At 36.9% G+C, this 10885-nt stretch overlaps 1 protein-coding gene across 1 annotated transcript in view; it reads left to right on the top strand.

The window, feature by feature from the left end:
- Positions 1 to 10885, top strand: part of Dip2c (disco interacting protein 2 homolog C) — a 154507-nt gene that overhangs the window by 22942 nt on the left and 120680 nt on the right. Inside the window, exons 4-5 of the mRNA XM_028769860.1 lie at positions 1492 to 1617; positions 4853 to 5062. Coding sequence (XP_028625693.1) covers positions 1545 to 1617; positions 4853 to 5062 — 283 coding nt within the window. The 5' untranslated portion in view covers positions 1492 to 1544. The remainder of the gene's footprint in view (positions 1 to 1491; positions 1618 to 4852; positions 5063 to 10885) is intronic.

Raw genomic sequence — 10885 nt, 5'->3', positions numbered from 1 at the left:
GCGCCAGAAGAACTGGGAGGAGTTGGAGAGGAAACCTCAACTAGAATAAATTGTATAGAAAAATCTATTTCAAGTACTGGAAAATACTTGAGGTATCAGGCCTCTATCCCCGCCTTCGCAAGTTTAGAATTGCCACAGCCCTTCTATACTTAGAGAAGGGAGGAGATGTCAGGGACAGCCCTGCTTACACACTGAAGGCCTAAAATCAGCCATAGGCCTAAAATCAGCAATAGGCCTGTCATACATGTATACTAACACCAAGTCTTGGGTCTCAGTGGAAAAACATTGAAACAGATGGCTATAAGCTAATGTAAACAGGCAGCTTTTGTGGAAATTTACAAGCCTGAGTAGTCATAGACCTTGTAAATAGGTAGTCTTGGCAGACAATACCAACTTAGATAAGGACAAGCGAGTGATAGGAAGAGTCATAGTGACTTGTCCCCTGAACCTTCACCCAGCCAATACCCGGTTCTGAAGATATCTGTATTCCCCCTGAACACCCACACTCCAGTGCCATTCCCTTCCCCACATCCTGCCTTTCTGTGTTTATAACCCTGTGTGAATGAACTATGACTTGAGAAAAAATAAATTGTAATAAAAAAAATCTATTTTCGGGCTGGAGAATTGGCTCAGCGGTTAAGAGCACTGGCTTCTCTTCCAGAGGTCCTGAGTTCAATTCCCAGCAACCATATATGATGGCTCACAACCATCTGTAATGGGATCTGATGCCCTCTTTCTGGCATGCAGGTGTACATGCAGATAGAGCACTCATAAACATAGAATAAATAAATCTTTTTTAAAAAAGGAAAAATCTATTTTCAATAAAGACAAGTTATACCTTATAGTTCTTGTCAATTAAATAAATTATCAATTTTTTTACAGATTAGAAAAAAAGAAAATTGCATGAAACTCAGTGCTTGTCCGTATCATTACCCCAATCCTTTTGTAAGATGCTGCCTTACAGAGTAACGTTTTTCTCCAGCATGTGCAGCACCCTCCCTTCCATCCCTAATAGTGGAAAAAGAAAACATAGAATTGGCATTCAATAATATCTGTGGAAATGATATTATCAATTAATACTTATAAAACGTTTAACAAAGTGCCTAGATTGTAGCTTACACTTCCTGACTGTTGTGAGTTATGAGGCCTACATAACTCCTCTAACAGTATATTGGCAGGAGTTACCAAACTTGGGTAGGTGACCTGTAATAGTCAAGGTCCATCCATTCTATGAAAAGCCACAAGCATTTTGGCACCAATGTTTTGTTTATATAGATTCAATTCTAATAGAGTGAATTAATCAATTGATGTGTCTTTCCACTGGGAATTTCATTCTGGTGGAACTAACTACTGTGCTTTCCTTTACCCGTTTATTTCTGAGCTTAGGTACAAAGATTCAATGTACTACAGGGACACAGAGTTGGATTTGCAGCTCTGGTCTTAGGACTTTGGTCCAAGTGATGGAATAATTGGGCTCTCTCTTGGTTTCAGATGTTCATACAGAAGCTGTCCAGGCAGCTCTTGCTAAACACAAAGAAAGGAAAATGGCAGTACCTATGCCTTCCAAACGAAGATCCCTGGTTGTACAGACCTCCATGGATGCCTATACTCCCCCAGGTGAGCAACAACTTCAATATTTTTGCTTCTTAAATGTGTGCCACATCTGCCTTAGAATTAATTGATAACTATTTGAGCAATAACAATGTGCATGTGCAAACGCTGTGATGAGACCCATTATTTTGTATGCTGATTTAAATTTTAAGATTGTTATTGCTCATCCTCCTGAGTGTCCTTCTAATCCCCCATGCTCCTCATTCATCCCTTTCATTCTCCCAATTTATCACTCACTCCCTTTTGTATAACACACATCCCATTGCTGTTTATTGTTCCCCCTCCCTTTAGATCTTACCCTCTCCTCTCATAACTCCATTTCTTCTTTCAGATCACACACACTCACGCATGCACACCACATCTAGATTCTAAAGGTGGATGGGAACATACAGTATTCCTCTGTAAGTAGTATGGTTTATTTCTGTAACACAATGAACTCTCCTACTCCATCCATTCTCTTGCAAATGTTATTATTTTATTGGTTTTTTTGCAACTGAATAAAAGCCTATTGTATGTATATAACCACATAGTTTTTATTCACTCATTTCTTGAATATACATAAGTTGATCATATAACCTGGCTCTTGTGACTTGTGCAAGAGTGTCTGTAGTATGTTGACATAGAATCCTTCACGTATATGCCCAGGAGGTAACAATATTGTGAACCACACTCTGAAAACAACTTCTAAGTAACACTTGGAAGGGAAAATTTTGACATTATGTTTGTTCCTATATTAATAAGTATTTTAGACTTTTCATCAACACTCAACTATAATTACTCAAAACCTTATAAAAGTTTTCTCAATTATTTATCCATATAGGATATATTATATTTTTTAGTTATAACTGAAGTTAGATCTTTCTTCTGCTAGACAGGTGTGCACATATTGTTAAAGTTTTTAAATACTAATATTACTGTATTGTGGAAGAAACCAAGTGAATTGGTCAATCAGTTGAGATGGTATCCTGAAACAGGAGTTGCTGGGTATTACTTGGTGGAGTGTAATTTAAATTTAAAATACAGTATTTTAACATCTATAGGCTTTCACATTCCTCACTGCTGCTATTGTAGTGTAAAAACAGCCATTGTTGTATGTCAGTGAATGGAAGTGCTGTATCCTAGTAAAAGTTTACAAAAACAGACAGTAGTCACCGTTTGGTCCATGGACAAACTTAACTCTTCATCTAAAATGGTTGAAAGTAATGGCATGTTTACTTTCTTTTTTTGAATTACTGTGTTTTATGTGACTAGTTAAATAGTTGCTGTATGGTTTATTTTAAAAGGCTGACATATGTCACAGGAAAGTTAAGATGCATGATACTTGCTTGCCTGTGGTGAGGGCTTTCTAGGTATGCTATCCATTAGATAACATCTTAGTACAGTATGTGCAGTGAGTATAAGAGAGAGAGATCCCTTGGGAAGACAGGGAGCCAAAACACTTGACTAGTCTCACTTTTTATAACAGCACACACCCACAGAAACTATGGAGGTCCTATGGAAACTCTTATTTCCATCTGGTAGCACAAAATCATTGTAAACAAAGAGCCCAGGAACCCATTTTTCAGTAATTGAAAATTTTGGAGGATTTGTATTAGTTTCTTACCTACAAGATCATACCATCTGTGAATAAAGACACTTCTTTTTAGATTAGGGTGTTAATAACTTAGTTTTATCAGTTTGTTTCACTGGCTATAACCTTCTAAGGTTGATTAGAAGTTAATAAGGATTCCTTTGCCTCATTCTCAGCCTTAGGAGGAATGCTTTTAGTCATTTACTACTAAATATAATCCTTGGTGTGGATTTTTACTGATGGACTTTCAACTGTTTGTAGAAACTTCTCTTGTATTCCTAGTTTGTTGAATGTTTTTAATCTTGATGTCATCAAATAATGGTGATAAGGATACCACATGTTGCCATTCCTTTAGTGTATTAGTGACATTATTTCACCTTTCAATACTAACATTAACTTTAATTGTGGGCTTTAGTGTCCAGTTCTAGCCACTACCTGGTCACAGTGTATTCCCCGTCCTGTATGTTGCTTGTTTAGTTAACTAATATTTTGTGGAGGATTTTGTGTCTGTATCCAGAGGGATGCCATAGTTTTATCTTGAAAGGTGGTATGAGATATTGGAAGAAATGGAAGATTGACTAGAAAGGGGGCATATGAAGAATTTCTGTGTAGAAGCTTATAGATGTCATTGATGTACTCATTTACATACCTCTCAAAGTCTTAAAAATAAATATATAAAATGTTTTAAGTTTCACTCTATATAAATACTATACAAAAATTATATGCTAAAGGGAATTTTCTAATATTTTTTTAATGGTACTATTTCTGTTCTTTCCTGTTAGATATTTCTGAGCTCTCTTGTTTATTGCTATATCACCTAACTCATCTCTAGATGGGATCCTAAGTCATTCTTACCCTACAGATTAGCTACCAAACACTGCAGTTATTCATTCGTAACCCATCACTGCTAACTGAACACATTTTGAATGACAATATATCTATTAATTTTCATGAATAATATACATTTTCCTTAGGTTATCTCTTTTTTCATATAGAAAGATAAACCAACTAAATATGAGAACATTTTCTAGTAAACGAATGCTATAAAAGTGAGTAGACTTTATTGAGCATAAAATGTGATGTTCTGAGTATGTACTGAGCTCTAGCGGTGGAGACAGCACAAAGTGGATATGTTACTGGAGACGAAGATAAGGTGTGTGTACTTTAAGTGACTTCTTCTTGAACTGCCATTCCTTCATTAAAAGCTCAAAATTTGAGGAGCCTTGTAGGTATGTTGTACTTATTTTTAAGCCTAAAAATAAGTCATAGTTCAGAAAACTATTTCAAAGAACTCACAGCAACACTATTTGTAAACACATGGAAGCTGCTCAAGCATGTCTTAGAAAATGGTGCCCCATTCTGTAACTTCATGTATGTGTACAAAGAAGATACTGGCTTCTTCCCAAACAGTTACACTGAGAAAGTCAAGCATCTTTGCCTAGGTACAATGTCCAGATAAATCTCCTATAGCATAATTAAGTTATTTTAGTTATGAAAGTTACTATGTATAAAAATCATATTTGGAGAGCTGAATAACTTTTCAAGAATGTTTGAAGCCAAAAGCAATTGTTCTGAAGCAAATGTCTTGGTAGTATGTGGAAAGGGGCTGAGACTGAGGGGTGGGCATCTTTGTTACACTGTTTAACAAGTCAAATCTCTTTTTGAAAACAGATACCTCTTCCGGTTCAGAAGATGAAGGCTCAGTGCAGGGTGATTCCCAGGGAACCCCCACTTCTAGCCAAGGCAGCATCAACATGGAGCATTGGATCAGCCAGGCCATCCATGGCTCTACCACATCAACAACCTCCTCCTCCTCCACTCAGAGTGGGGGCAGTGGGGCAGCACACCGGCTTGCAGATGTCATGGCCCAGACACACATAGGTGAGTGAGATGCATGTAGCCTGGAGGAATGGGTGTCTTTGCCTTTGTCTAGGCTTTTGGTTTTTTTTTTGTTTGTTTGTTTGTTTGTTTGTTTTTGTCATTATCTGAGTTAGCACTGAGTGTTGGTTTGTTCTCTCAGAATGCTCTAGTTATAGATTCGATTAGACACCAGAAAAAATCCTTCAGATTCTTGGGTTGCTACACTGGACTAAACATTTCTGAAACTCTTGCTTATGGTTATTCAATACTTCAGTCTCTTGTAGCAAGAATTCTGCCAGCTTTGTGTTGGTGGTAGAAAGCATCTTGTTCATTAGGAGAGCTTGCAGCCATATCTACTTACATGTTTGTGTTTTATGCTAAATAAACTGTCAATGAAATTTTGTAGTGCTGGTAAAGACAAAAGATTATAAAGTACACTTGCTGGGAAGGGGAGTCATTTAAGGAACTTGAAGGACTTAATGATTTCTGCCAAAGGCATTCAGATTATTTAGGTACTTGAAACTATTCTTCATGTAGACTCTAGAATGAGGAAGCCTATGTAGAATAGATGGGCTAGAAAGATGGCCCAGCAGAATTAAAAGCACATGCTCCTCTTGCAGAGGACCTGGGTTTTGTTGCCAGCACAAACACTAGACTGTTCACATCTGCCTGTAACTTCAACTCCAGGCGCTCCAGCAGCCTCTGTTACCTCCTCAGGCAGCCACACTCATATGAGTCTATCCTCCGATTCATATACACAATGAAAACTGAAAATCTAAAACCCACAAGACCAGAAACATGACTGTGGGGCATCTGAAAATAGTTTAGGAATAGAGGCAAGTAATAATTAGAGGATACCGAGGGCCAGCCCCAGCGTGGGGAGTTCTTTCTTGTAGGTTCTTCTTGAGTCAGTGGAGGGGGAAGAGCATCCGCGGTAGCGGGTAAGGCTTGGTCTTACGAGATTGGGGGTAAGACTTTGTCTTATGAGATATTTAGGGTTGGTGCATAATAAAAAGTTTACTTATCTAAGTTTCTATGCTACTGTAGTTGACCTACCTTCTGTGATCCTCTGAGGCCAGAAACTGCAGTTTCTTGCACTTATCACCTCTTCCTAAAAACAGCAAAGGATTAAGTAAATAGCCTTTGTACTATCTCAGCAGGAACTGAGCAGCTTTAACTTTCAACTTGCTAATCAGAAGTTACAGGAAGAAAAAGGCACACTTAGAGAAGTGATTGTAGAGTTTATTACTAAGTTGTAAAAAGTTTCCTATGAAAGCTATCAAAGGGAAAAAGTAGAAAGATCCTAAGCAAGGAAAGGGAAAAATTCTTCTAAGTGGGGAGAGGGACAAATTTCTCCTCTAAGTGGGGAAAGACAAAAAATTCTAGTAAGTGAAAAGTTCGTTCAGGAGGGGAAAAGATTCTACTCTATCTGCCTCTCATCTCTTTGTCCTCAGTACTTTTACATCTTTCAGAACACATGATCACATGTTACAAAGTTCATCCCAAGTTCACACAAAAAAATCAAATTATAAATTGAAATAGAAGTTTACAACAGAGAATGTTTATATGCATATCCATTAGGAGTAATTATCTGACTAAACATCTATCACCTGTCTCAGCTCCACGAGTTCATTTTAAGTTGAAAACCATAACTAAGTTATTAGTGAAGTTTTGTATAGATAAATCCAGTCAATATTTTATCTTCTGTCCCAGCACCTATAATAAATCATTAGTTCCCTTTTTATGACCTTTGTTTAATTGTTTTGCAACCTCTTAGAATGTGCTCTGAGTAGGAGAAAGTCTGGTTACTATCTAAGGGCAATTAACTGGTGACACTTGGGAGACTGGCAGAGTTCTCATTACAGTTTTGACTATCAGAAAAATGGACCTTATAGCACTCCCACTATAAAGGAGCTTAATAATCATTGATATAATTTTAGGAATTCTTATAGGATTATCATTAAGACTTAAGAAGTCATCTATTTGTCTATATAGCATCATTACAAGACAGTACATCTTCGTGGATCTGCAGAGATCTGCTCCAAAAGGATGTGCTATTACTTAGTGATTGTTATATATGTTTAATAATAATAGGAAAAGCATATAAATAGCAGGAATCTTTCCCAAAATGAATCCCTTACAGCCTTGCTTAATAAGGATAAACCTGTCGCAGATTATTTAATAGTCCAAAGCAGGCCATTTCAGGATGATCACCTGCTAGTTATTAGCTTGTCTCATTATGGCTTCTGACAAGAGGAAATGTGTGTTCAATGAGTAATTAGTCATATGAAATATGTGGGTGATGTTACCATTTCCGTCCATGTGCTTGTTATTTACTGTACTCCAATCTAGTCCTCACTCTCAGGGCAGAAGGTAGAGCATCCAAGTCTGTTCTCTTCCATTGTTTTCTGTGGATTAAGATGCTTAAACAGTTCAGTGGTGAGAGGTTTTCACAAGGTAAATTGCTTGGATAAGATGCGTTATCCAAGTCTCTCTATCATGTAGCCAAGTAGAGAAGAGCCAGGTACTTGGAGGCAGTTGCATATCACATTGTCATCCAAACTGAGAGTATGAGATATAGATGCAGTCCTCTCAAGCCACGCCTGCAATACTACGGAATTACCTTTCAACAGGAAGCATGAAGTGGAATGACTGAGTTAAACATGCCACAGTCAGCACAGATATTCAGAATGTAGATCTTTAACTACTTGATGGGCAGGCAAAGTAATTTCAGATTGACATTTTAAGCTTCACCTCAGTTGAACTCAGTGAATAAAGTTAAAAGCATTGACCTTTTTCGTATCCAAAATGAGTTTGTTGGTCTGTTGCCTGAATAGCAGCATCTGCTTTGAGTTTCGCCATTAACAACCTCTGGGATCTTGAAGTCACTCATCAGTGAAGGGGGAAAAATGGAAACCATAATTTCATGCCCTTGTACTTCTTAGAACTGTTGCAAATAAAAAGAAGAAAATAGTAACATTCTGAGCAAGCTTTTAAAGCAATTCTCCTTTTCAAATATTACTTCAATTTAACACATTTTGAAGAAAAATTATCAGTTAATGTTACCTAATAACTTCCATTTGAAATATCAGAAAATTAAACATTGTGTATAAATGTCACCATTAAATATTTTAGACAACACAATTTATTCTTGCTTATTGGAGCTTAGGATGGCTGCCAAGCCTGTCAGCTGTCCATGGTACCTGGGCAGAGATGTTACCGACCAATTTGGCTGCATGAATGTATTTATATTCTCTGATTTTGTGCTTTTAAGAAGGTTCTCAGAATCTTACTAAGAGGACTATGTATTTTTGAACAAATTAATCACTGCCTTTGGCTTTCCTTTTGTGAGTTTACACTTGGAATACTTGAGGAAATTATAGCATGTACAATTAAATTTATCCAAGCTATAAAAGGTTGCATTACTCATATACACCAAGGCTCAATGTGTCCTAAATATAACTCCTGAGTTTGTGACATTTCAGTAATTTCTCATTTGGCACAAGGATAAGTTCCTAGAATATCTGGAACTTATAGAATATCTATAGGAATTGCCATTTTTAAAGCAATGACAAGATAATAAAATTAAGAAAATTAGAATATTTCATTCCAGAGACAAAGGCAGGAAAAAAAAATCAAAGTTTGCAGCACTTGACTTTGAGTACTTTTGTGAGATCATCAAAAGGTTTAACAAGAAAATAGCAAAATAGAATAAATGTGTGCCTCCGTGTATATGTATGCACGTTTGACAAAGCTCAAGGCAAAGTAAACTACCAAATCACATATGATCCCATTGGGCAATAAGTGAGAAAAGCCCAGAGATAGCCATGCAGTCTCTCCCAAAATGGGCATTCTTCTGTTCCTTGGTTAAAGCAAAATCTCAAATCCTTGTATATTTTTTTCTGCACATTTTATTGAGCATATGTCTAAGACATCCTCCATGTATTTTGGTAAGCCAGGCTGGCTTACTATAGGATGAAAAAATTCTATTCTGAGCTCTAATTTTGATTTTCTTCTGTGGTGCTTGCTGTGTATATGGCAAAATATGCTTGTTACTCTACAACTGACAATCCCAACAGCAAAGCCTCAAACCTGACAGTGCTAAGTTCTGAGACCGTATAGAATGCTAGTACAAAGGGACAGACTGATGTCTTCGTTTCCTACATTACTGACAGAATAATTCATTGTCTGACTTGCTGGCCTTTCTCCATCACCATAACCAGGATCATTTGTTTTCTGGGCATGAGACCTAGGGTCCTGTGAATACTAGCTCTGTACCACTGAGGCTCAACCCAACCCAGAATGATTCTGGCTCATTCATTGTAATTATTAAAGTATTTATTAAGTATTATAAAGCTGGGCATTTCAGCTCAGAATTTGCTTATTCAATCCTAAATACTGCAAAATAAAAGAAAATTAAAAACTCTAAAAAACCATAGTTAGAAATGAAGGGGTTAATGCTCCATAAAATTTTACCAGAATAAAATGTTGAGAAATGTAACTTTGACTAGCCAATATATTTACTTAAATGAGCTTAAACTCTGCAATGTGTATTTGAAAGTGTTGAGTAAAATATAGGGCTTAGATAACATAAATAGGGAAATTGAACACAGACTGTATTAATATAGTTGTAGAGTAAGAACTAAGAACAAAACAGAACACATAACATTATGTTGTACATTCAAAAGCAGACTGTATACATGGATTTTTTTAAGCCTCTGTAATCTTTTGATAATGCATTCATCTGACAACAATGTCTCAGCGTATGCTGAGCGTGTATTTTTATTAACCCAATCTTTATAAAAGTAATTGCTTTTCCCAAAATGTTTTAGAATTCAGTTGATATGAATGCTGCTTTCAATATATACTGTTTGCATTACTGAATTCTTATAAAAGTTCTTGTATTCTACAAAAGATAACAACTTGAGCTGGGAAGATATCTCAGTTGGTAAGTGCTTGCCATGCAGGCATCAGGACCTGAATTTGGCTCTCCACTAGCCATCTAATAGAGATAGGTCTGAAGTCCCTGTCTGTAATACTTGTCCTAGTAAGTCAGAGATTCCTGGAGCTCACTGACCAGCCAGTATGGAAAACTGCTGGGTTCCTGGTTCAGTGAGTGACCCTGTATTAGTGTATGTAATGGATTTATTAACATGGTTAGTGTGGCTATCTGCCAAGTTGAAAGTTAAGGAATCCAGTAGTTCAGTCCAGGAGGTTAGGTACCTCAGGTGGTGGTTATAGGTCATAATCTGGAAGAGGTAGACTCTAATGCTAGTGAAGGAATGCACTTGCCAATGAGATCAAAGCAACCAGGGAAAGAGCAAAGTCTTTTTTCTTCTGTGTCCTTTATATAGGCTACCACTAGAAGGTGGTGTCCTGATTAAAGGTGGATCTTCCCACCTCAAAAGATCTGAAATAAAGGTGGGTCGTCCCATTTCAAATGATCTAATGAAGGAAAATCTTCACAGGTGCACCAGTCAGCTGAGTTTTAGTTAATTCCAGATGTTGTCAATTTGACAACCAAAAACAGGCATCACAGACCCTGTCTCAAAAAATAAAGTTAGATCAATGGAGTAAAGACACCCAATGTCAACTTGTGTCCCCCACACATGTGCACAGCCACATAAGTGCACACTGATATGTATGGATGTAAACACAAATACACAATAAAAATTAATTTGTTAAAAAAATCTTTGATTATTTACTATTTGTCCTATAATGAGCAAGAGCCTGGTAGTTGGATGTTTTGTTTGTGTAAGTGGCTTTATTAGGAAACTTATTCAGAGAGTTTGAATAGCCACTATTATAAATTACCCTTATTTATCTGTAATCACAATAAGTATC

This window comes from Grammomys surdaster, unplaced genomic scaffold (genome assembly GCF_004785775.1).
Source record: "Grammomys surdaster isolate TR1022 unplaced genomic scaffold, NIH_TR_1.0 194, whole genome shotgun sequence".
Lineage (NCBI taxonomy): Eukaryota > Metazoa > Chordata > Mammalia > Rodentia > Muridae > Grammomys > Grammomys surdaster.
The sequence above is the reverse complement of the archived record's forward strand: the minus strand, read 5'-3'. Positions and strand labels throughout refer to the sequence as shown.